Below are 26,434 nucleotides of genomic sequence, written 5' to 3'. Positions count from 1 at the left end.
TATTTAATTATCTGTTTTCATGACATTAATTCAATATTAATACTGATAATTTTATAGAAAAAAATACATTTTTAAAAGTATAAAATGTTAAATTTTTTTCTAAAAACCTAGTGGTGGTCGGTGATTACAACATCTATCGACTAATAAATGGTTATAGTTTATTAAGTATTTTAACTATAAAAATTGTAGGCGTAAAAAAATAAAGAAACAACTAGATAATAAGAAGATATTATTTGTTACTAAATACATATGTGAAATGTAAGATTTTTAGAAACATTGACCTCTTATGATTAAAAGCTTTCAATGAAATTAATTTTAATAATTGTTGTTAATTTAATACTTAAAATTACTCGACATTTGCTTAGTTTGCTATCTAATAATTATAATAATTTTAATATTTATAGGTTATCTAATGATTGTGAGATGCTATGATAATATATCATGCACGCATTTTTCAAATTTATTTTAGTTAGATGAAATTCGTGCTAAATTGATTTAACTACACTACCTAATTGAGATAACCTCTATAATATTTACCACTGATAACCCGACTAATTTGTATTTTCAATTAAATGTTCAGTACACAATTGTTGCCAAAATTATTAGTAAACGTGTGTCCAATTTTTTTATTGTGTAATTTTTTGTTCTTAGATATTTTTTTTGTGCGCGATAAATTATTTATATGATTTTTTTTTTATATTTCATATAATTTACTTTTAATTCTTTTAAGGGGCGGTACTGTAATCCGATAATTATAACATTTGAGCGGAACGGCTTTTTATGAGAAACGCTTCGAGATTTTTTTTTCGTTATAAACGGAACTTAACACTTTGCAATGACCTCGGTTGAGAAACGACCGGCGTGTCCGGAAACGACGATTTTAGTGTCATCCTTCCGGAAAACAGCATTCGTATAGTTTCACCGGTATAAGGCACCTGGCATACGGATTTCGCGACATTATAATATTACTGTGCACACCGACATTTATATATATATATATATATATATATTGTCAATGTTAATCCAGGAAACGTCATCGCGCACCGCACGGGCATAATCGTCGCAAAGAGAGAAAAAGAAAAGGGAAACACTGTACAGGACTAGAGCGCTACGTTTTCGCATGCACATTATTATACTAGCTACGCAAATACCTAGCTGACGATAACGTTATTTATCTATCTCTCTCTATAGTCGGTGGTTTGGATTTACCGATGATAATTGATTGGTCTTAAACGGACACCGAAGAAGAACATAATATAGCAGCAGCCGCGGCTACCACCGCTTACTTTCCGGCCCCTCCTAAGCGGAACTCTGCACAGCAACCGTCGGCGGATCCACCGGTATCAGACACATGTGCTGGCAGTCCTCCGCCACAGCCGACAACGTCCGTACGATGGCCGAGTGTGCTTAATTAAGGTAACCGTAAACATGTGAACGCGCGTGTGCGGGTGTTTTCTTACCGTTTTTGGACCATTCAAAATCGTTGATTACTCACATGAGACGACTTACTCGAAGAAACTGCAGACACGAGCACACGCTGTACTTATAGCATTGGGATTGGAATATACTTAAGACACGATATTAACGCTATATTATATTGTTTCATCCCGTAAGTAAACCTTTGTTTTCTTCTCGAAACACCAACGCGTGACGTGTAGTACGAACATGTCGATTTATTAAGTTTTTGTGGTACAATATAGATTTTTTTATGTTGTACTGCTCTGTAATTTCGGTTTAACCGAAAATTGTGTCTCCCCCCCGCGCTTGCTAGATTCTGTCGTCGGCTGACACAAACCCGGCTTCCCGCCAGGACTCGACGGGGAAGCAGGACCGTTTAATCGCATGTATCACGTTCCTTCTTAATTTGGTATTAAATCTTAGGGCCCAGCATTCACTTTCGATCCTTCGGTTAGACCGTTAAAATGGGTTTATACAAGGTGATCCATCTGATGTAAGACACTAATTTTCTTGGAAAATATGGAATATTTTGAAAACAATTTTTTTCCTATACTTTTAGGTACAAGTTTTACTATACTTTTAAATACTTTTAAATTTTTTACCTTCATCGCTTTTACGTAAAATGGGAACATACGTTTTTAATTCTATAAACATGTAGACAAAATTGTTTAAAAATTGTTAGGTCTTGAATTTTAAATTTTAATTTTAAACTCAAAACTGTGTCTGGTTATTGATGTTCTTGCCTATGGAACAATGCGAACATAAATATGAATTTTGTGGGCTATTGGAATTTGGAAATTTAATATCTTAGCCAAAGTCATATAAGTAAACAAATAGATTGATGAAAATTCAAAATTCAAACCCTAACTTTTTTTTTAATGTTTTGTAAAATAATTCGGTAGAAATATAGTTAAGTGCTCTAGAACTCACAACCGTGAGTATATGATTAGTATTAGGGTTTGTCTTTTCTAAAAACTTATTTCCGGTGTTCCCAAATCCTAATAGACAAATCAACAACATAACGAAAATATTTTTCGGATAACTGTTGACTATTAATTCATTCACAAAAATAGCCACCTGGAAATTTAATACGGTCAAAGTATGGACATTATTTGGTAGGCAGTTTGATTAGTTTTCTTCTAGATTTTAAAGGGTGAGCTGTGAACTTTAAACATAATATTTAAAAAACCGTACCTTTTTAGCTCCGCGTGGAAGTTAAAGTTATATTTACATATTAAATTAGAAATGAATACATTAATGAATACCATCGATTAAACATTAAATTTAATCAGTTGACCTCACAATTGCGTCTTGTAAAGTATAATAACAATAAGTAGAAAACATGAAATATAATATTAACTATTGACACATTTTACTTGTTGGTAATTGGAAAAATGTTGATGAAATGACATACAAGTCGGTACTAGACATTTTTTTATTGTACAACAAACACTGTTTCAGACAATTTCCGTACGGCAATCGACGTCTTCAGTTAAATTGCTCGCAGCCATGGCATTGTTTTGTTGATCGAAATATAGTATACTTACTATAGAAATGACACTATTTGATGTATCAATTTATTTGTATACAAGGTACACTTGTTTAGTTCACAGTAGGGCAATTTCACTCTTATAAATGATTGTTTTTTTCTTAATTGCAATAACCAGTAAACGTGAAATGAATTAAGATATAATAATATAATAATTTTGCATTACACTAAAAAAACCGACAACCCTCGTTTATTATCCTACTTCCTTTTATTATTTTTGTTTAGTGTTAGACAAATGATATAATTGAACAAAACATTTTATTTTAAATAAATATTCGATCAAGTTTTTTAGATGTAGGCTATTATTATAAAATTGTTTTCGACGACACATTTCCTGCATTAAAAATAAAAAGCCTAGCATTACATCTACTAAAAAATTCAATTTGGATGTACAAATCCTGAATAGGAAAATGTAAATCCGGTTATGTGACGTACACTGCAATACAATTGTACATAGATTTTGGTAGATTAGGGTTAAGATGAGAGATGGTCTATAGTTATATAAATATAGGTGTGTAGTTTAAAAAAATGCAACATTCCCGAAAACACCTGTTCAGTGAGTTAAAAAAATATATATATTATTTCCAGTAACACAAAATACAATATTGGGTTGATTTTATTGGCCAATTTTAACAGCTGTCGATCATAAAGTCAATGACAGTTAAACATCCAAGTGGATGTACACTATACATTTTGATTTGTTTATGGTATATTTTGGTTTCAATTTTAACTACGGTTGATCGCGGTTAGTGTGTCATCTTAACGTTTGAAGATAGCGAGGTAGTTTGTGTTCCTAAGCAGCTAGCACAAAGTTTTTATACCTGTACATCTATAAAAACACATTTTTTATTTATTTTTGTAAAAAGTTATATAATACTTTGCGACTTCTACATGTCTATTAATCAGATATTTGACTAGGCTTAAACAGAATTTTTAGACAAGAGTGTAGTTAATTAATTTTTTTTTTACTTGGGTGGCTATTATTTAAATGACATTATACTGGACATGCATTCAATGTATTACCACGAAAAGTAACATAAATACTATAATACTAATATATTGCGTACCTACGGAATTAATATATTGTAATTATAGTAATTATGTTTTTACTACTCTTAATTGTGTTCATATACATAGAATACAATTTGTTATACATTAAATTACAATTAAATGTCTAATTGCCGGTTTCTATTCTATAATTAAAGGATTACTAATTATCCTAAAATTTATTTAACTATTGACTTACGTTTATGGTACTTGTAAAAGTACATGAAATATTTCATTTTCTAATTTTTATAAGTAGTATATTAAATATACAGTATTAAATATTTATAATATACTTTAATAATCTGAAATTAATAAAAATATAAGTTTCGCCGAATGTCTCTATGTACTATTGTAGGCCATAATAGTATATTTTAGAATTATATATAAAATAATTTTTATGTAAAATGTATCATATTTTGCAGTTCAGTTAATATTTTAACTTAAATCATTAGACAGTCACTGTAACATAATGATAAAATGCTTGAACTTTTAAAAAAAGTATCTTTATTGTAAATAATAAATAAAATACCGGATAACAACGGTAATTGAATAACTCGGAGTACGACGGATATAACGTCCGTTCGGCTATAGCGACACATTCCAAGTGAATTATAATTTTACCAGGTTTGCGGAATAGTCGTTCCCGCAGGCTCAAGTATACAGTATAATGTATTATGTTGTGTGCCTATTGGATTTTGTAGAAAATTCTCTCGTCCCCCGTGATTTGCAATAGTTTTTTCTATTTATATTTACTAGACAGGATATTATACTCAAGAGAGAAAGCGATCGTGTACAATTGCAGGAGATACCCGAGGGACAGACAGCATCAATGATAACTCATTATAAATGTGTGTGAGTTTGTGTGTTGGTGCTTATCCTCGATTTGCCCAAGTGACCTAGTGGCGAGTACGACCGGTGCGACACGCATCTCCGCTATTAGCATATTATCCTCATAATTTTCAGTGAAATAAAGTGAAAACAGTAAAAATATATTTTAATAAATAAGCGCATTTTTACCTGCATATAGAGAAAAACAAACTTGTCCTTGGCCGGTCGACAGTATTTATACATATATACATGTATTAGGTATGTATAGAATATTGATTTCTAATTTTTGTTCAGTTACCTATATTTTACTGCACTGTAAGTCAGATGCTCTCAACGTTCCATATTATGTTTTAATAGTATTCACAGGCGGGAGTCATCCACGAATCGTTAGATTTGAATTACATTACACCAGCGAAGCAAACGGAGCGCGTCGCCACTATGTGCGTTTTCGGCTTTGAACTTGGTATCTCGTGCGTTGCCTGTGAAATGACCTGAATCCTTAAGCACACATTAATAGGCCGCACTAGAGCAATTATTTGCAAACAATCGTATTAAGGTGCTCCAAAACACTCGTGCACGAAAAACGATCAATTCGTAGTACGGCCGTATGCAATATATCTGATTGAACGATTTTTAAATTGAATTTAAAACACCTCCCGTTACAAAAATGTCCCAGTTAAAATCGTACTAAAATTTTATGAAGTAGAATAATAATGATTCCAACTATATTTTTGTGTGAGTATAAAGAACACGTCATGAAAACCCGAATTAGGTATAATATAATTTGTCTTAATGAATGCTAAAAACAGATCATTTTATCTAGAGAATATAAACATTGATATAAGTTAATCTATCGCCATATTTTTGTCGATATCACAACGTCCTAGTGATGGGAATCCGAAAATCCGGATTTTCACAAAAAAAAAAAAACGCAATTTAAGCCACTTAGAAATAAAATAAGTGTTAAATATTTTTACAGTATAAAGCTGTGTACCCGGGTAAAATATTTTTTATGAAAATGTAAAAATAAAACACAACACCAAAAAAAATCGCTTTTGGATTTCGGATTTGTTGAAATCCGAAAACATTTTATTGTTAAAGTTAAGAGTTTTTTTTTAAACTTAACAAAACATTTCACTTAGGTACACGACGTTATATTGTAATAATATTTATAAGATCTTCAATCGACTTAAATAGCGTTTTTTTGAAAAATCCGGATTTTCGGATTCCCATCATTACAACTTGCATAACATAAAAGTGACAATAATAAATAATAATTTTTTCTGGAAATTCTTGCTTTAATTTTTACTCGCCGATCGATGGTCTATCTATTTCTACCAAAAACTTGATATCCAGTTAATCGAGTTGCATCAAGTGGTAAAACGCTGTTGTCACGAGTCACATGACGTATTTTATATGCGTGCCCTCGAGGTGATTTCGCCGCGATGGCATACATATACTGTCAACAAGATCTAGGTTTTATTAAACATTTTCAGGAAGTCGATTAATCGGCAAACAGAGTAAGCGAACCGTTTTATTATTGCAGCAAACGTGTGTCAAATAAAAACACAAACCATGTCACGCATCTTATTGGGTTGATCTTAATTTATCGACTTAATTAGGTTTGAAAATAAAAAACAAAACTGTCGAAGCCCTGTGCAGCGACAAAAACAATGCTGGAACGTATTGATGTGTTGTTGCTGACTGTAGTTGTGTATAACTAATAATGGTTACCCGTGCTACGTCATAGCTTTTTTGTTTCAACTTTTTATGGATCAATTGAAGTGGATGAGAATGACTCTCGAGTCACCGACGAAATAATTATAACAGGCGATAAAAAAACGGTAATACTCCAAAACCAAAGTCGATCAGCCGTTTTGGTTAGCATTCGCAAAACGCAATATCGGCATCTCCGTTTTCTCGGTGGCTACGAGCAGCTGCACTATCTGGATTGCCCTATATAATATTTGCATTCACTTAAATTATTCACACCGAACATTCATAAATCTTTTATTGAATCTGACGGCACTCTTTTACTTATAAAAAAAAGTAATTTAATATACAACTCTTTAATGTGTTTGCAATGAAAAACAATCTTAAACGATTTTACTAGGTGTTGAGAGGATTTTTTCCTTTAAGGATGAATTTAATTTCAAAGAATCGCAGTAATACTATAATAAAATAATAGGGTTTCTATTTGCGACACTCGAAATAAAAACAATTCACGTAATATGCAGCCAATACCAATAGGACATTAAACTAGTAGAAATGAATCACTGTAATTCATTGTCTTTTATTAGATATGCAGATAGAAAAGTTAAGCATTATTTTTAATAGTCACTTAAAATAAAATGTAATATGTCTTGTTTGAAATGAAATGGGTTTTCTTAAACCCAACTGGAACTTGAAGCCAAAATGGATTTTCAAAAATTTAAACTACAACTAGAACTAAACTAGAAACTATCGCTATAACTTTTTTTTAAATTATCAACTTAGTTAAAATTTGTATGAAATATCTTTAGACATAAAGATATTTCTTTTGTCATATACGATGACGAACAAAAAAATATCAAAACATTTTTTCGCCAAAGGGCGGCAAATTTTTTTTTCTTTTTGCTTTATTTTATGGATTTAGGTCTGAAAATTAGACTAAGGTATTCTATAATATAATACCACAATCGAGACTTTGAATCTAACCAAAAATGTTAGTAATGGAACTTAAATAAGTTACGGAGCAGTAACCAGATGACAGAACCCAACAATGAACAAACCTTTTAATGTTCAAAAACTGGAATCTTTTAATCAATTATATCGTTAAGGTACAAAATCTAAACATTACCATCATTGGATAATAATAATTAATATTAGATGAGGTTTTTATTATTTCTCACGCATCCAAACGATGGAGGTAAAAAATTAATGGCAAGTCGCATTCTTAATAATTTTGAGTTCTATAGCTGATATTTCGAGAAAGCTAAGGTTAAAATAATCTAGTTTAATCGAGATTATTGTAATTATCTGTAGTAGTAAGCCTTCGCACAGTTCTTTTTAAGTGTAATTTAAGAACATCAAGGAAATAAAATAATGATACAATACGTAATAGACAACAACTTCTTCGTGGGTGAACGAAATTGGATCCGGATCGTTAGTGATCTTTTTAGGTGTCGACAAAACAGTATAGTCACGTTTTTTTCGAGTTTAGTTAAATTCCGTCACGCTAAATCGTTCAGAAATTATTAAAAAATGGCATGATTGACTTAAATTAATTATCTTCTTGTCTTACCTGGTTATTGGTGGATAGAATCTACGAATAAAATAAACTCTGAATGAATGAAAAAGGAAAATTTCACATATTTATTATTCTACAGCTAATGAAGTAATTTGCGTGGGAGCAAATTTCCAGTGGTGTATACTAGGACGCTACTTCATGGTGTAAACAATAAGCATAATATTAATAATTATATAGGACACTAGAAAATGGTTAACACCCTAGTTTATGCAGTAGTTATTTATATACTGATTTCACTCAAACTTGTTCAGCGTCACACGTTAATTTCTTGAACAATTAATAACGAATAATGTATTTTATTACTTCCATTAGATACTTATTATAGTTTTATACAGATTCTGTGATTAACATTAATATATGTATAATTTGCACATTTTATATAATTTTAGTTTATATTCTATTGTAAGTACTATGTTTTATAATATTACTTTTAATAAAAATCATTTTTTACCCCACTTAATAACACTACACATAGGATTATAATTATTTCAACAAGATAATATGTTACAACTTACAACTAAGAAAAATTTCAACTTTTTAACGAGCTTTTATAATAAAAATACAATTTAGATAAAATTACTCTTTACATTTAAAGTATTTCTTTTGCAAATAATTTATGAGCCATTGAGAGCAAAAGTGGTTAAGGTCACATTTTCACTCAATCTGAAGTAACACTACCACACAATAATTCTACCTTCAATCTATTGCCTGCGAAAGTAGTGTGAGTTCTTTGCTTGTTTTTCACTAGATGGCCAAGGAACTTTTACGTTCTCGTAAAAAAAACGTGTACAGCATTTCTACTTTAAAACTTTGTGACTTACATCACTTTGCTCTCAACAGCTCATATATTATTATAATTATGATCATATTGCAATTTGTAATATAATAATATCACACTGTACTTATGTTGTTTTTTTATCAAATCTTAATAAATAAACTATTTTCCAATAATTGTATTAGTTTTATGCAAGTCACATCGGTATCATGGCCTTCTCGTCCATAAGTATAGTGGAAATACTTCAAGCAGGATCGACCCTGGGTATTCTTAATAAAATAAAAGTGTAAACGCTGTTGTCATTTAAATTATAAAAAGGTTTGGTACAAAGACTACCTATATAAAAATACATGTTCAATGGGATTAATAACACAATACAATACAATGGTTTTTATGGTTTCTACTCAAAAATTTAAATCCTTAGCAGTTATTAATTATACAACCCCATTGTTCTTAAATATAGTAATAAAATATTTTATAATTTTTATTAGTGTTTTCGATAACTAAATATTATGAAAATTAAAATTATGCTTTTTATAATAGTTGACGAAAGAGAACTTGAACAGAATAGAATAATACACTATTAGATTTTTATGGAATATATTGTTAGAAAGGACAAAACCTCGATTTCTTTGTTTTGCTCAACGTCACGATAATTTCATTTTGCTTAACACAGATATCACTCATCGTACAGATCATAAAATCGTGCAGTTCAGACTGATCTGTAGCGGTTTTATGATAAGGATGTTTTTTGCCATTACCGCTTATATTCAGGATGACTATTACAATATGTTATGTCTATTTTAAGATTAAAGTATTCGTTTATATGTGTATAATGTATGTAGCATAAGTATAGTTACAGTATATTATTATGTTATTCGGCATAAGCAAATTATTATTAGTTATCCTAAAATGTTTAAAACAATTTTTTTTAAATCTTGTTATTAAGATAAGTAGTAAATAAACGTTTCATGCAACCCGTTAATTACATCATATTAAACTTTGAACTTTAACATTAACATTGTTAATTTAAGTAATACTAATACATTTAGGAATAAACACCAATATGCTATACAAATTTGAAGAATGTAAAATAATAATTTAGTATTTTTTTTAAAAAATAAGAAACGAGACATTTATTTAATTTTTAGATTGTAATAATATATTCAAACTAATCGAGACATTGTTATTGTAATATTTCACGCGACCAATTTTGAATTATCTAATATTCTAGCTTTCACATTGCCAGGAATCGTTTTTCTGTTGTTACTCATATTACACGCTTTAATCCGTCTAGTGATTTATGGCAGCGTCGATTTAAATCATTTATACTTAGAAAATCAGAATAAAACATTTTTCCTGTTTCGAGTTGTATGTGAAAAAATTGTTTGTTTTTATGTTCGATACTAATTTTTAAATTATCAACGGTTACCGAGTTTATAGAAATTGTATTATCGGCGGTCATTTTATTTTGCTTTTCAAATTTTTTTTTAAAACAGTTATAATATTATATTATGCATTATTATGTATACATTATAATAGGATTAGATATAAATTATCATCATGATTTTGTATTGCAAAAATAGTAATTAATAAGTATAATAACCATTACATAAGCATACCTACTTGTAAAAAAAAAACGAATATATTATTTGATTCAGTGCGATTCGTAAATTATGATTTTGGCTATAATAAATTATATTTTACCAACAAGCCAAATATCTAAAATGGTTAAAAGCAAATCAACCATAATGTAATGTATAAAAAAACTATTCAAGTTATAGTTTTAGCTCATAAGCCTGCTCCATTTTTTTAAATTAATGTGTTATATCATAAAGTAACACATTCAGTTGGAGTAAATTTGAGAGTTTAGACTTAAGTACAAAAATAAAATGTATATGATATAGGCTATAATATAATCGCTCATATTGGAAGTTTTCTACCACTAGATATTTTTCGACTTTTAAAATTGTTTTGTTTTTTGAACTAAATATGCATTTTTAGCTTTGAGAGTTCTCAATTTTATGGAACATTTTTAAATGCACATAACTATATATATTGAAGCTGATGATCGTTATCATTAAGCACAGAACGATTATTGACTTGGCAACACCAATATAATAGCGATACTGTACGTTTGAATTGATTATTCATTTATAGGTACAATTATTACGTACATAAAACATAATATCTTAAGCAATCACAGTTGGTTATTTTTATTTAAATACGAAAGGTTGTTATTTTCAAATACTGCCGGAGAATTCTGCACATGAAACGAATGTAACTGGAAGGGTTATACCTATAATGAACATAATAGTACACGGATAAAGCATTTCAAATAATAATTCGAAACAAAAACATTTTAAAAAGGTCCTCATACAAACAACAAGTTTACTATTTATCACTGTAATCTCTCCTGCATATAGGTAGGTGTATCCAATTTTAATAAATAATTATAAATTCTTGCGAGGTAGAACAATTTCATTACAAAACTATGTATAATAGCGTAGTAATTATTTATGAAAGTATATTTACTGAATTTTAAAAAGTGTATGATTAAACAATAATGGTCATCGGGCCCCAAATTTGCGTGCGTTTTCTCTTTATACATAATGCATTTTGTCACTTCGGTTTTTTTGAATACCATATCCCTTGTACCTTCATACTTAATCGATCGCATGACGGTTACTTCAATGTATAGTGTATACATTCGTTATATACAGCGGAATTAGTACGAAAATTAAAGTGTCATTTTCGCGAGACTTACGTGATTGTGTTGTAATTGTGTACGGAAAATGTAAAAAAAAAAAAAAATCAAAACATAATACTCTCATGGGCACGTACAGCTAGCTCGTCGTGTAGGTACATAAACGCGAACAATAACAAACACGGTTCGGTGACGTGTCGCGGCGGTTTTAATGGACATGTGAGGTAATTAAAACCGTTAAACAGTTATGGTGAATTTTTTCCCTAAAGAACTCAGCGACGAGACGATAAGAAAAAAAAACATTATTTTTAATTGAGTTTCCTTAGGGATTTCACTTTCTTCGTGTAATTTCCCCTCGCCTCTTTACCTCGTCAAACGTCCCGGCCCGACCATGAGACACGCATGTCATTGGGTCGTTAAGACTCGCGTTATAGACATTAAAGTATCTACGGGTCGTTCGGAATGAAATGAAAAAAACAAAACAAAACAAATACATATTCCGTTTACTTTCTCCACGCGGACTGCGGCCATCGCTTATATCCACTACCTTGTGCGGATGCGCTCAATTGCTAACACACAAAAACAACAATACCACCTAATAATTATTATTAAATATCTAGCGTTACTATATAGAACGTTTAATGTATAACATAGTCGTTCGACTCGTTTCAGATTTGTAATCAATTATTACTTTGGCACTACGATAGTAACAAAGATCTCGTTTCACAACGATCCTACATATTATTTTCTTTTATAATTATGCTTTACGTATTTTGTGCACAAAAAACCTCTGTACCGCATCCGGAGTTTCAGCTTTTTTTCCAGCCCCTTGACCATAAAATATAATTGGATGTTCTTTTTGTTTTCAGATGGGGTTTTCGAGGATGGACTTATATGTCGTTTGCTTAGCCATACTTGTCGCCATCAAGTCTACCATACAAGTCAACGGTAAGCACAAACGATAGTGTTAATAATAATAAATACATCGTTCCTTATACACGTCGTTCGAAGAATAAAATTCCTTTCGCTAAATCCTTATTAATGTCTCGCGTTTACCGTCGTCCGTCATGGCTCCGGTGGATCGATGACACGTTGAGCTTGGACCATTATTATACTACATATACTGTAGTACAGTGTACACACTACACATACCTATATACATAACATGATGTGTATTTATTACCAGACTCCATGCTATATGTGCATACGGTCTCGCCGGACAAAACAGATTTACTTGTAATAAAGCTACTATTATACACAGTAACTAGATTTCGCTTACCATTAGCTTCGAACAATACGAATTTCTCTTTTGACAATAAATATATTTTATTGATGGGCAAATGAAAAATACACAGGCAGATGTGAGCAGTGCATCAAATATTGTCAATATCCTTCACGGCTGACAGCCGACTGTAACGGTTGAGTTTATAATCCCGTATGATTTATTAACAACCGTGGTAGGCAGACATCATAATGGTTTGTTGCTCTTCTCTAGCGATATTGGAAGCGCGTTCGCACCATGAACCTATTGTGATGTTACACACACACACACACACACACACACACATTGGTCACTTGGGATTGGACGGTTTGGAAAATGTAGTAATTATTATCCAAAAATAAATATAAAATAAAAACTAGCAACTTTAAAAAAAAGTAAAATAACCACTTTTAACCATTCCAGGCCGAATCTATACATTTTCTCATTCAGTTTTATCTTCTTACTAACTCTTTCAATAGATGTTTTATTTTTAAATACATATTTACAAACTTGATCTAAAATACGTGTTACAATAAGTTTTTTATATAGTTAGAAAAATTTGTGGAAATCGATTTTTTAGTCCCATTTCTACCTATTTACACTAACCTAACTTACCTTATTAAAATAACGTTATAAATAAATGTATTTTTGACAATTTATCGATGTTTCTTGACAATATGCACAATCAAAATATTATTACAGTAAACAGAACCTAGACTGAAACCAATTATAAACATTTTTTGACCGGTGTTATTCATGCAATTAAAACAATGTTCATATTTTAACGTACAAAATGTACAATGTGTTCTACTTATAAGCATACATTATTCACCGTATAATATGCCGCAGTATTTAATTACCGCGGTGGTACAAATGTTTGGAGTTTTAAATATCATATAATATTTGAGCTTTTTGAAATAATACAAATAAAACTTAAGCAACACAAGGGGTTATAAATTATAAAATAATCGAATATTTAAATTAATAATTAACCCTTAACTACTTAATTAAATCTGTTTTATTATTTTGTGCAGTATATTCGATACTAATAATATGTATTTTTAATGAACGGATCAATGTAATAAAATATTTTTTGATCAGCATTTTATTTATAATAGACAAAATTATTTACATTTTTACGAATACACATTGATTTGCAACACATATTATACATTAAAAAAAATATAACAACTTTGTGATTGGTCATTCTGGATACTCACTACATTACGGATATATTATTATTAATCACCGTTAGCCGTTACCGATTGTTATTCTGGGCACTTAAGCATTGAAAGTGTTTTTGTTAATAAATAATTTAGTAACCAAAAATGTTAATAATAAATAAAACATAAATAAATACACAGTAACGAGATAATATTATTTCTGATATACCCAAGAAATTAATGTATGAAATATTTTAAGTGTAACTGCAAACTGTTTTAGTTACTTTCTTTTTGGTAGGCATGCTTTCGCAAGTGAATTTTGAGTAATAATAATAGTAAAAACTGATATTATTTATACTCAAGTCAGCAAGTATTTATACTTAGTTTAAATATCGGGTTGATGGAAAATGGGAATAGTTTTTAAATTATTTTTTAAGAAATTCTAAATATTTTATCTGAGCGCAACATCTAATATCTAAAGACTTGGTTGAAATAGTTCCCGTTACACGCTCAACCGGATATTCAATCAACCTTTTCTTGTTTGTGTGGTTATTGTTTTTTTGAATAAGCAAGGTCGAAACTGTGAAAAACGATCGTATTTGCATTATCGAATACTTTTAAGATTTCTAACTATGCTGTGAAATTGATTAAGAGAACATTACTTTTACTTCTTATAATTATTCGTATATAGAACATCAACAGCTGTCCTTTATCCTCATCTTTACAAAATTGTAAAAAAACTTATAATAATTGCTTTAAATATCTCACATAACAAGGACGCCCCTAGGTTTTAGCAGATTGCCTCAGTAGGTGCTAACATTTTTGGTGTCAAATACTTAGCTACAAGTCCCACCACCGGAGATTGCTCTCCCGCTGCAGTAATTATTGGAAACGTCTCGGGTGAAGTTTCGCTCCTCACTACGATCGTCCTCTTTAATAATATTAACATTTTCATTTTTTTTCAACAAATTTCAAAATACATATTCTATTCACTTATTATAACATAATGTTTTTATCGATAAGTTTAACACATACAACATGCTTCTGAGCAACGAATCGCTAAACCATTAAATATACGATATATTATTATATATATGTCATAATATGGATCATATAATGCGTTAGCATTAGTTTTCGCCATAAACCAAGCCAGGTTGGGATTTACTTTCCATCTTACCATCAGTGTGTCGAGATGAAAAGGAAATAACGTAATGTGATCACTGCCATAATGTATGAATGGCTCTCGTATTTGGACAATTTCCGGTTATCGTTTTTGTATGTTAATGTATCTCCGCGTTACACACTTTTCTATTCAGCGTTTGTCGGTAGATTTTTCATATGATTTTAAACTATCAACTTTTTCGAAAACCACTTTATACAAATCTGGCGATGCTAAAATATTACTGCTTCTATTACGAGTAAAGTATTATTATTATTATTATTATATTCGGATTACAAAGAATAATATAATCCCGGTGTACGTGATTTCCGTAGGTCGGTGATTTGTTATTACTTCCGAATAGACTTTGTTTTTTTTTTTTCATAAGTTTTGAATTGCTTTTTCTTGTTTACCGGTAATATAGTATGAATAAAACGATAATAATTAAGCGAATTTCTAGCAAAATAAAATAAAACGTTTAAGGTTTTAATTAAAGGGTTATTAATGGACGCCGGTGGCTCTTAACTATTTTATCGGATTCTCGGGTTGACTTAAAAAGAGAATTTCGGATCGTCGTCCATCGGTTCCTCGGACAGTTCACACTTTTACACATCACGAGACTCTTTAAATAACCGTTTGATCGGCGATCGACCTACATAACGCACGCCGTCGAAAATTTTTAGGTTAAATGCTGTAGATGGTGTCCGTACTTGTTTCAGAGAGAACACAATATGTGTGTATCTGATGTATTATTTACAGCACGGTAATTGATTCACCACAGCCAAATGCTAATGTCGTCGGACGGTAAATCGATCAGATGATTTTCTAATGGAGCATATAATGTAATGGAACGGCCGTGTATCATCCGACTAAAGAAGAAAGGAAGTAATGCGTACACGAAAAAAAGATCACACCGCGAACGCTGCAAATTTAATACTGACTCCCGCAGACACTAGTCGAAATTAGACCTGAACAACCATCGACTTTTAGCTTGTCGACTACCACAACTCGTATTCCATAAAAATCTTAGTTCCTTTTCCTATCAAGAAGTTATAAAGATGCGCCATTTTTCTATGTTTATGAAGTAGGGAGTTTCGGGAATTGAGAAACATTACCTGACTATATTATCGTTGTATAACCTACAGAAAAAAGTGTGTATAGTTTAATCAACTATATAATTATTATGGTTGATATAGGACACATCATTATAACACTATGACTCCATTATCACCTATAGTTATAGTATTTAAATTTGTATTATTTTAAAAGCACAAAATCTTAAAATAAAATAATACATACTAATTATTGTAAATGGAATTTTCTGCAAAACTAACTCTTGGATTATACTACTATTCGTTAAATTATTTTGCAATAATAATGCCTAAAATAATTCTATACATTTAATACGCAATGAAAAAGTTTTGTTCTATATAATATGTAGGTTAGGTGTGAAATTTTAGCAAGTTAATATTAATGATTAATTTATTTTTGTTATTAGTTATTACTTTATAACTTTTTTATAATATGTCATTCAATTTGACAAAATTTAAATAAATCATGACGGTCTTGATAAAAAATCGACCGACTTATGTAGATTGTGAATAAATAAAAAATTACTGTGGTGGTAGAGTTAGAGTGTAATTTCGTAGGAAAGTCGACGGATGATGTTGTTGCAGGAGTCTTTACTTCCGGATTATTTAAAAAAAAAAAATTAAAAGCGCCTAGTTTCCTTGTTATTGTACAGCACAGAACTTGTTTACAGATACTCCTTAGACAGAATGACTAATAATATCAAATATCTATTAGTAATAAACCAGTTTTTGCTAATTATTTCAACAATCAATACTCAATATAATAAACATGCCTATACGTTACAACAAACTGTATCGTTTCCCAGTCGAATATAGTAAAATGCATTTCGTTTTTTTTAATGGACGAATCTTACATCCCATATTATAGAACTAGTGTCCTGAATGTAAAATCTGGTATTCAAATGTGTCTTCCGGTAGGAAAAGTAAATTTAGTTTAGTGTACAACTTCTGTAGTGGACCAACGCGTTTTATAAATACGTGATTCGACTGCGATTTTCTCAATGACGATTATTTTCTTTTACACCATTGTTATAAATTAATATTAGAAAATAATGATTAAGGTATCACCTTCACATCATAATTTGACGGACGAAATCGGCCCGGTTTTTAATTAATAAAAATACGTTTTTTTCGTTCCTTTTGTCTGGCACGTTCCTACACTTAATACATTAGTTAAGTTTTTTGACCAAATTAAATTGACCTACTTTCAATTATTATTATTATATACAGCGACATTAGTGACCATTAGAAGGCAGTTTTATTACAAGCATTACATTTTTTGAACACTCATTAACGAAATGTTGACGGATTTATTGAATATTTAGTGGTTACCTTTACAAAATCTAATTTTTCTAATATGGCAATTTTATTTAAAACGTATAACACTACAAAAGTAGCTATGTTACTTGTCGTGTATCGTATAAATGTTTTTAACCTTAGAAAACAATCGTGCAAGTAGGTGTTTTTGGCGTTAATGTTACTCGGCAATATCATAAGGTAAGTGTAAAAAATATCCACCTAGTAAAATATAAAATATAGCCTTCGTTTAAAAATAATAAGGTTAAAAATGAATTTTATGTCACTTTCGTGCATACTTAAAAAACGAATAATATAATATAACAAACAAATAGAAAGCGAGAAAAATAATAAAATTAGGAAATGTGATTGAAATAATTATGTCAATATAATATTATTACTATCATAAAATATGTTAATTCAATTTTACGTTGTCCTTGTGTCAGAAAATATCATCAAAGATGAGAAATATATATTATACTTAGGCGATGGTGGTCTAACAATTGATGAACAATATGTAAAATAGGTGTATACTATTTATATAGAATGTTAAAGAACAGCTATACCAATATGTATTATAGAATAGGCATTTATAAATTCAATTAAATTTACCAAACGGCGAATTAGTTCACTACTACGACGTTATTATTAAAATTACAATATAAAGTGAAATTGAATACATATTCTTAATACAATTCAAATATATAATTCGATTAGTTTGCTAATACGTTTTAGTTTGTTGTCGAGTAAACGCTATTTCGTATATTAATAGTTATTAATGTAAGCGAAGACAATAATTTTTGTAATAATATTATTAAGAATTTAAATGATTCTTTTTGATGTCTTGTATGTGAGAATACATGAACTACGATAATAAAAAATGTAAGTATTCAATTAGTTTATCAATATGCATATTTATTTTATATATTTATTGATATAATATTACTATTTCTGAATTAAATCTTAATTTCTTAAATGTGTAACACCGCCTGTTTATTTGACTATAAAATGTCAACAATAATTACAACTAATTCGACAGCTTAAGTAGATGCTACGATTGAACGCGTAAAATATTGTTCAAGAAATATTATTAATATTAATTATAAATTTGATAAATTACACACAAAGAACATTGTTATAATAAACTACGACCTGCGGTCATTACCTTCGGGTGCTAATTTTGTTAAAAATAAAAAAATAAAGATCATTATAAAACATATTATATGTGGTTTAATATAATTAAATGCGATGGACCATATAATTTGTAAGTAAACTGTGATTTTTTTAGTATAATTTTTGTACTTGTTTAAAAATGTTTTTGTTTATTTTTAAACGCTGATAGGGTGAGTAAAAAAAATTGTTCATTGAATAATATATATTTTTTGATCTTATTATTATATTACCTATTTAATTTAATTTGACAACAAAAAGAAAAATAATTTTCTCAGCCAAGAATGTGTTTTTCTTTTCTTTTTGTACTTCATAACGATTTGCAATTTTTGGAACGGACAACTAATGCACTAAAGTACACTATTATGAAATTGTTGTGTATGTGATAACAAAAACATATATTGCGCGCATTGACAAAAAAAAAGGCACATAATGTTATTATTATAATATACAGTACGGTACTTAAATTGTAATTTATTTTTTTCCTGAAACGTTTGCAGTGCGACCGCGGCGATGTCAAAATCGGCGAACGTTTATGGAAATTGCACTGGTCGATTGTATTTTGTATAATGTACCTAATATTATTATAATCGCTATCGAGTCGAGTAGTTTTCTACAAAAAATTTATAAATATTACATTGTTATCGTCGCGACCGTGATTTAAACAAACACTTGTCACACAACTGTTATAACTGTTATTATCATTATAATGGTTGAGTCTAATCAGACGGGCTGACTACTCGCTGGAATATTTTTTCTGTCCGTTAGAAAAAAAATAATAGTAGCTAGGCAACGAGACTCAATGAAAGAATCGAACATTTATATAAAAAGCGCACAAGACGATGTTATAAAATCTGTAAATAGGTACGTGATTTGGTCTGGTACTCAGTTGGTACAAGACGGACATGGAGACGGAAATCGGCTATAATGTTCACATTATCCGTTGCGGATTATGCTTGGATCGTGTTACAGATTATATCAAACATATTATTATAATATATTCGCATGAAATCATCCCGTCCATGTTTTGTTGATATAATAATATAATATTTAGGATATGATGGTGTACAGTGCACTATTAAATTGTATTAAAATTCAACAACAAATAAGCGAGCGACAATAGTGGAATCGCGGTGGCGGCGACGGTGGTGGATCGGTGGTGAAAGTGGTGATCTTTGAAAATATTATATTGTTGTTATCATTACGACGACAATAGATCCAATATATATAATAGTATAATATATCGTATATTGTCGGCCGTTTCATTGTGAGATCCGGTGTAAATCGGTGGCACTACACAATGTGTTGTGTAACCTTTTATATATGTATGTACGCTTGTGTATTATAATCATAATCATGGTCGTAATGGTATTTGGCAACGACATAATCTTTCCGGAGAACGCGATTTCCTTAAAAAAAAAAATCATAATAATACTATTCTACAGCTATGTGTATCTACTCAAGTGTTGGCATACAATATTATTGTGATCGCGCATGACAAGTGAGTAAATCGATCAAAGCCGGTCCCAGACGTTAAACGCGAGCTGTGGCGGCGTGTGTTTATATAAATGTAGTATAATACAGTGTATTATATTATTATTGTGCAGACATCTCACAATACTGTGTAAAAAAACTCATATTATAGGGCGTACACGAATACTGTTTGTGAGTTGTATATATTGATATTCGAAATAAATTGCTTGGCTGCTGCTGGCGAGACGGAAATTTTGTCGGTCGACGGCGGTTGCGCAAAACCAAAACGGGCTGTGGTGTGTATTAGGGCAAATCAAATGTGACCGGTGCACTTACATTATTTATTTTATTAATTTCACGGTTTTATCAGTGAACATAATAGCGACAGTTGCACCGTGTGTGTGTGTGTGTGTGCACAGTATGATGGTACGTCAAGCTGGCGCCGTTAACACTGAAATCCCTGCGCTGCTAGGTTAGGTTATTGACTGGCCGAATGGAACTCAAGAACGATTCCGACTAATCGTAAAACCAATTTTCGATTATGCACGAATTCGAACTGTTCGGGAGAAATTTTTTTCTTAATATAACCCAAAGTAGCTGTTCAATAGACAAACATTCCTAAAAGAACTATAAGACTAAAACTGACAACTCACTTTTATGAATATTGTTGTTACCTTTTATTACCTAGAAACTCAAACATTATTAAATATAGTTAAATTTAAGTTGAAAAGTTCTAATATCGAGTTATGTGATTTACTCTTGGACAAAATGAACTGGAAAAAATCAAAATGTTTAAAAATATTTTTAATTATGACCAATGTATGAACTACGAGTATGTTTTCAACAATTAAACATTTATATTTTAAACGTTACATATTATATAATGTTGTTTTTGTCTTCCATGTAGAGAATTAAAGTACAGTGTACACTCAAACACATTTAGACTACATATCGAATACTTGAAGTTAACCATACTAACAGTAATAAGTAATAACAATAATATCAATAATTATAATAGATACAATAAAAATAGTATACGTAAGTATTAAAGTTTTTTTCGATTTATGTTGGTGTTTTGTATTTTGCAGAAGCTAGACTTATAAGTCTTATGACTTTTGAGTTATGTGGTCTAACTGTATCTTACACATTACCCAGCTGGCGACTTTACAACCCGTAGTCTTATCGTATTAAATCAGATGAGAAACATTTTCGTATCTTAACTAATAAACTTTTGTCTAAATCGATTAATATCAGCGACACGACGACTCCTTTACAGATATTTTTACAGGACATAGAGTAATATGAGGTAGCTGTCACCAATAAATTACAATAAGAGCACAAATACCTACTTAGATAAATTATATGACTATCCAGAGAATGTCTTATAAAAGTGAGTAAGTAATATAAATAAACAGAAGCACAATATCCTAAATTATGTATTTGAACAATTTCTAAAATCTAAGCATATATTTTCATCCCAATCCTAAGTAGAATGGCCTGAATAGTATAATGAAAAATGATTAAATTAGATCAGGTTACGTTTTCACCCCTTTTAAGGGAAAAGATTTTTAATATATTTTTGCCTTGTCAACTTATATCGATAACTGTATTTAAAGAGCATTCCATAAAACATTGAAACTATTTCGATCCCTGAATTTTTAATAGATTCGTAGAATTATTGTTATTCTGAAAGTAGTGTTAAAAATAAAACATCATTTAATAAGGGATTGTCAATATTATTTTTTATAAGATCTAGTTATAGTTTTTAGTAATTTTCCCAATATGAACTATTAATTACCACTCTAACTGGGATGAAATAATTATTATTTATAATTAAACAACTCAAAGAATCTGATTACACTAACGTTGGTATATGATAAGTTTTATATTCAACTGACCGATTTTCCTAAAAATTAAAATTTTAAAAGTTGTGTAGGTAATGAAGGTAAAAGTGTCCAGTGGTGGACATTATTTAATAGCTCATATTGACGGGAATAACCCTATTGATAGCCTCTGAAATACATGTGAAGATGGGTGGATGCTGTATAGATTTGTTATAGAATTTATAGGTATTTTACCTTGCCACAGTTTACTCATAATAATGCATAATAAAAGTAAAAAGTATAACCACAAGGACCATTTTTAACCTTGTGTAAAATCGAATTGGTTGTAACTAAAATGTTATAACCAATGATTTGTGTACATGATACTATAATATACTAAAATAGGTCATTTAAGAGTTGAATTATGGAACTATAATATTTAATACAGTATTAATTGTATTTTAATACAAAATACATACATTTAATTTAATAACATACCATGTTATTATGGTAAATCACCACAGTGATTATTGAATAATATCTTACTACCTATTACTTTTAAATATATTTGTAATAAAATAACACACAGACTATATTGATCTAATTATTAATTTCGATATCACACTGTACTGTAATGTACAGGTTTAATAGTGTAATAATGATGTATACTAATATTGAGTAATATATAACGTTGTTAAGATATCAGGTACCAAACATTAATTGAAAATTTTATACTATAATAAAGAATAATTCTTGATATAACACTGAACTGTTTGGTTATGCAAGTGATTTATTCAATAGAATATTTAATCAATGTAGTAATCAAGTGTATTACATTATCTAGTCAATACATAAAAACTGTCGGTATGCTTTCATAATTACTTATTAGTGTTCATTCATTGGACAATATAGTGAGTATAATTATCTGAAAAGACCAATTACGCTGTTTATTACTCTTGTATTGCTATTGCATAAAGTGTCAATTAATTTCACAGATACAACGCAAAAAAAAAAAATACAATCTATCCATAATAACATTTTGTTGTTCAATTACTAATTCAATTTAGCTGATGACTTTTAAATTATTTTTAAATTTCAAAATTCATAGCGACTTTTTTGTTTTTTTTCTCAAACTTTAATAGCTGCATATTTGTTGAAAATGTCTAGTGTTACGCAAAATTATACTTGCGGACTACCAAAGAGACACGCAATTAAAGTTGTTTTTATAGGAGTAAATGAATCGAAACCCAAAAGATTAGGACCTAGATAAATGGGATCTTAACGATTTTTCGATATTTAATCATTTTAAATAATTGTATTTTATACTAACGGTAAGTAATTGCAGAGTCCTAGACTGAGTTCGCCTGCAATAATCGGATTCCATTTGTATGGAACTTCGGTATTTTAATAACACTAATTGATTTATTATGAACTTGATTTAGTGTTTTCCGATGGTCTAAACTTACTTTTGTATTTTTTTAATTGAAAAACAATTTTGTTATAGCGGTTTACCATAGTGTCATTACTTTAAGCAAAGCCAACAGTTTTAAAAACGTACTGCTCATATATTTGTATTGTGTTATCTGTAAGTCTTGCAACGCCCAAAGCATTTTAAATTTTACTTAAAATAAAAATATTATAGGGTAGAACGTTATAACGTATTTATAACGTTCATAAAAACGTTATAAATATTATAGGGTTTTTTTTTTTAATTATTTCTTTACATTAATCTATATTCTTGAGTTTGTCCAATAACAAATTGATTTTTTACATATAATTTAATTTAAAATACTTTAAGTATTAAAAAGTGTTACACGTGCTCTTAAAATATACGTATTAATATAAGTATATAAATATAAATATAAGTATTTATGCTCAGTAGTGCAATAAACTTATATATATATTTTTCTTTTTGGGGGTTCCTACTATAATAATAATAATCCGAAATAAACGATTAGTAAAATGTATTCTTTGTCGGTTATATTTTAAAAATGTTGAGTGGATTTCAAGTGACAAAGGAGAGCTTAGCTTAATTGCACCACTGTGTATGATTTATGTGTACACTGTACATATATCGATTTGTATTAGGAAAATGCTACTAATAGAATTTAATCTTACAGCTTAACCATTTTAACATTTGTTAATGTTTTTGAATGCATTAAATACACGAGGGACTTGATTTTGGCACAACAATCACATTTATTTTTATTGTGTTAGATTAAATTGCACAACAGAAGTACTTAAATTAATAACAGCATTATTATGTCATTATAGGTTGCCAGTTTTATCCTATCGACAACCACCACAGAATAGTACGGTTACTAGAAACCGCAGCCGTCGGATCTGAAGTGACACAAATCGAAGTGCACCCGAGGAGAAGCCTCAGCTTGCAACCAGTGGAAAATGTAATAATATTGATGAAATAAAAAGCAAAATGATAAACTAGTTTATAGAATACAATTTTCTTTAACAGAACGATGACGTGGCGTTCTTTAAATTCCGTACAATCAACCGAACGACGATTTCCCTGAGGTTAGCGCGGTCCCTGGGCGACTTAGTAGATCGTCCTAACCCTATTGACAAAATCAAAGTCAAACTTGTGTGCGGTGTCGACGACACATCGGTAAGCTAATTTACAGTAGAAAAACTTGAATAAAAAAAATGTCATCTGATATAATTGATTTTGGTGATAAGTAAGTAACTTTAATATTGCTTAAATTACCTTATTATAATATAATTATATATTTCTACACGTTTGGATCGATTTTTATCTTGAAATGAAAAAGTTTGGCTAAGACATTATAATATGTAAAAGTATTATTTACTCATCCAGTTTCATTTAATCACCTGGCAATTTTGTATTATTATAAATCTTTAAATAATCGAGCATTCAAATGTCTACTAACGTACGTTTGATTGGCATATAAAACTATAAATGTAATATTATTTGTTATTTTTATAGTATTATTACATATTATAATATTATATATCACGGTTTATTTATTATTAATTATAATGCACTAATTAACTAGGCTAGCGCGTCGGTGATGATTACAGTCGAAATCGAGGATGTAAACGACAACAATCCGTTCTTCATCGGTGCACCATATAACGCTGAAGTTTCTGAATCCATACCAATCGGTAAAAGTTACACATTATTTCTTTAATGAATATTGAAAAACAGAATACATATATTATATGTTTTTTTTATAAAAATTTAGGAACGACTATCGTGAAAAACATAAGAGCTTTGGATGCCGACAAACCGTCAACTCCGAATTCCGATGTACGTTACTTAATCGCAGCTTCTAAGTCCCAAGCAAAATTTTCGTTGGTCATGGATGCCGATGGGTCGGCTGCTATCATACTGAAAGAGTCGTTAAATTATGATAGCGGAGACGACCGTTTTCTGTTGGACATTTTCGCCAAAGACGAAGGGATACCGTCGAGAAACACTAGCACAACAGTCGACGTGAGGGTGAGGCGCGATGAGTCGAGAGTACTAAAATTTACCAACGAGGTGTATCATAGTCAGTTCAAAGAGCATTTTCCAATTACGGTACGCGTTATAATCGCATTGAAAATGTTATAAATTAATCAACATAGTTTTTTTACGCAGGGCAAACGGATTATTCAAGAGATTTTGTTTAATCCGCCTATAAACGCGTACTACGGCAACAACGCTTTGAACTCAACCATAAGATACGCGTTGGCGTCCGACTTCGATGAAGATATATTTCACATAGACCATATGACCGGTAAAATTTACTTAAATAAAGAAATCGACGCTGACCTGCTGCCATCAAATATATTTTTACTTAAGGTAATCGTCGAGCGAGCATAAAAAATCATCTTCTTTTTAGTAGTAATATAATTCAAATTTGAACGCAGATTCAAGCTATGGACATGAACAACCCTTCGAAAAGGACGTTCGCCGAAGTTGAAATTGAAGTGACTGATGTAAACGATAATCAACCCAAGTTCGAGGTGGATGCCTACAATGTCAGTGTACCCGAAAATATTCCTAATGGGTACAATGTACTCAGAGTGGTCGCTACCGATCTTGACCAGGGAGACAACGGTGAGTTCGTCTACCATCTGGTGGATCCCAGCCAAGCGTTCACCATTGACGGTAAGACCGGGTGGATAACAGTGCGGAATCATACGAAGTTGGACCGCGAACAAAAATCTAGCTTTTCTCTCCGCGTGTACGCACGAGAGAAGATACCGTTTGTCATACAACAAAAAGAAACTGGGTAAGTGCAATTACTTACTAATTCAAACCTTATAATATTCAGGGAGTACTTTCGACAGTAAGTAAAATTTAATAAAAACTGCTGGACAA

General features: G+C 30.2%; 1 protein-coding gene across 1 annotated transcript in view; it reads left to right on the top strand.

The window, feature by feature from the left end:
* Positions 1-1,346: 1,346 nt before the first annotated feature.
* The window catches only part of LOC126837932 (cadherin-89D), a 30,624-nt gene continuing 5,536 nt past the window's right edge, over positions 1,347-26,434 (top strand). Inside the window, exons 1-8 of the mRNA XM_050571943.1 lie at positions 1,347-1,609; positions 12,523-12,601; positions 24,364-24,494; positions 24,563-24,712; positions 25,122-25,230; positions 25,311-25,648; positions 25,709-25,912; positions 25,981-26,345. Of these exons, the coding sequence (XP_050427900.1) occupies positions 12,523-12,601; positions 24,364-24,494; positions 24,563-24,712; positions 25,122-25,230; positions 25,311-25,648; positions 25,709-25,912; positions 25,981-26,345 (1,376 nt within the window). The 5' untranslated portion in view covers positions 1,347-1,609. The remainder of the gene's footprint in view (positions 1,610-12,522; positions 12,602-24,363; positions 24,495-24,562; positions 24,713-25,121; positions 25,231-25,310; positions 25,649-25,708; positions 25,913-25,980; positions 26,346-26,434) is intronic.

Source organism: Adelges cooleyi, unplaced genomic scaffold, assembly GCF_023614345.1.
Source record: "Adelges cooleyi isolate 19-005CV unplaced genomic scaffold, UGA_ACOO_1.1 ACOO_flye_CR_arks_rails_tigmint_CR_PRNA_30, whole genome shotgun sequence".
Lineage (NCBI taxonomy): Eukaryota > Metazoa > Arthropoda > Insecta > Hemiptera > Adelgidae > Adelges > Adelges cooleyi.
The sequence above is the reverse complement of the archived record's forward strand: the minus strand, read 5'-3'. Positions and strand labels throughout refer to the sequence as shown.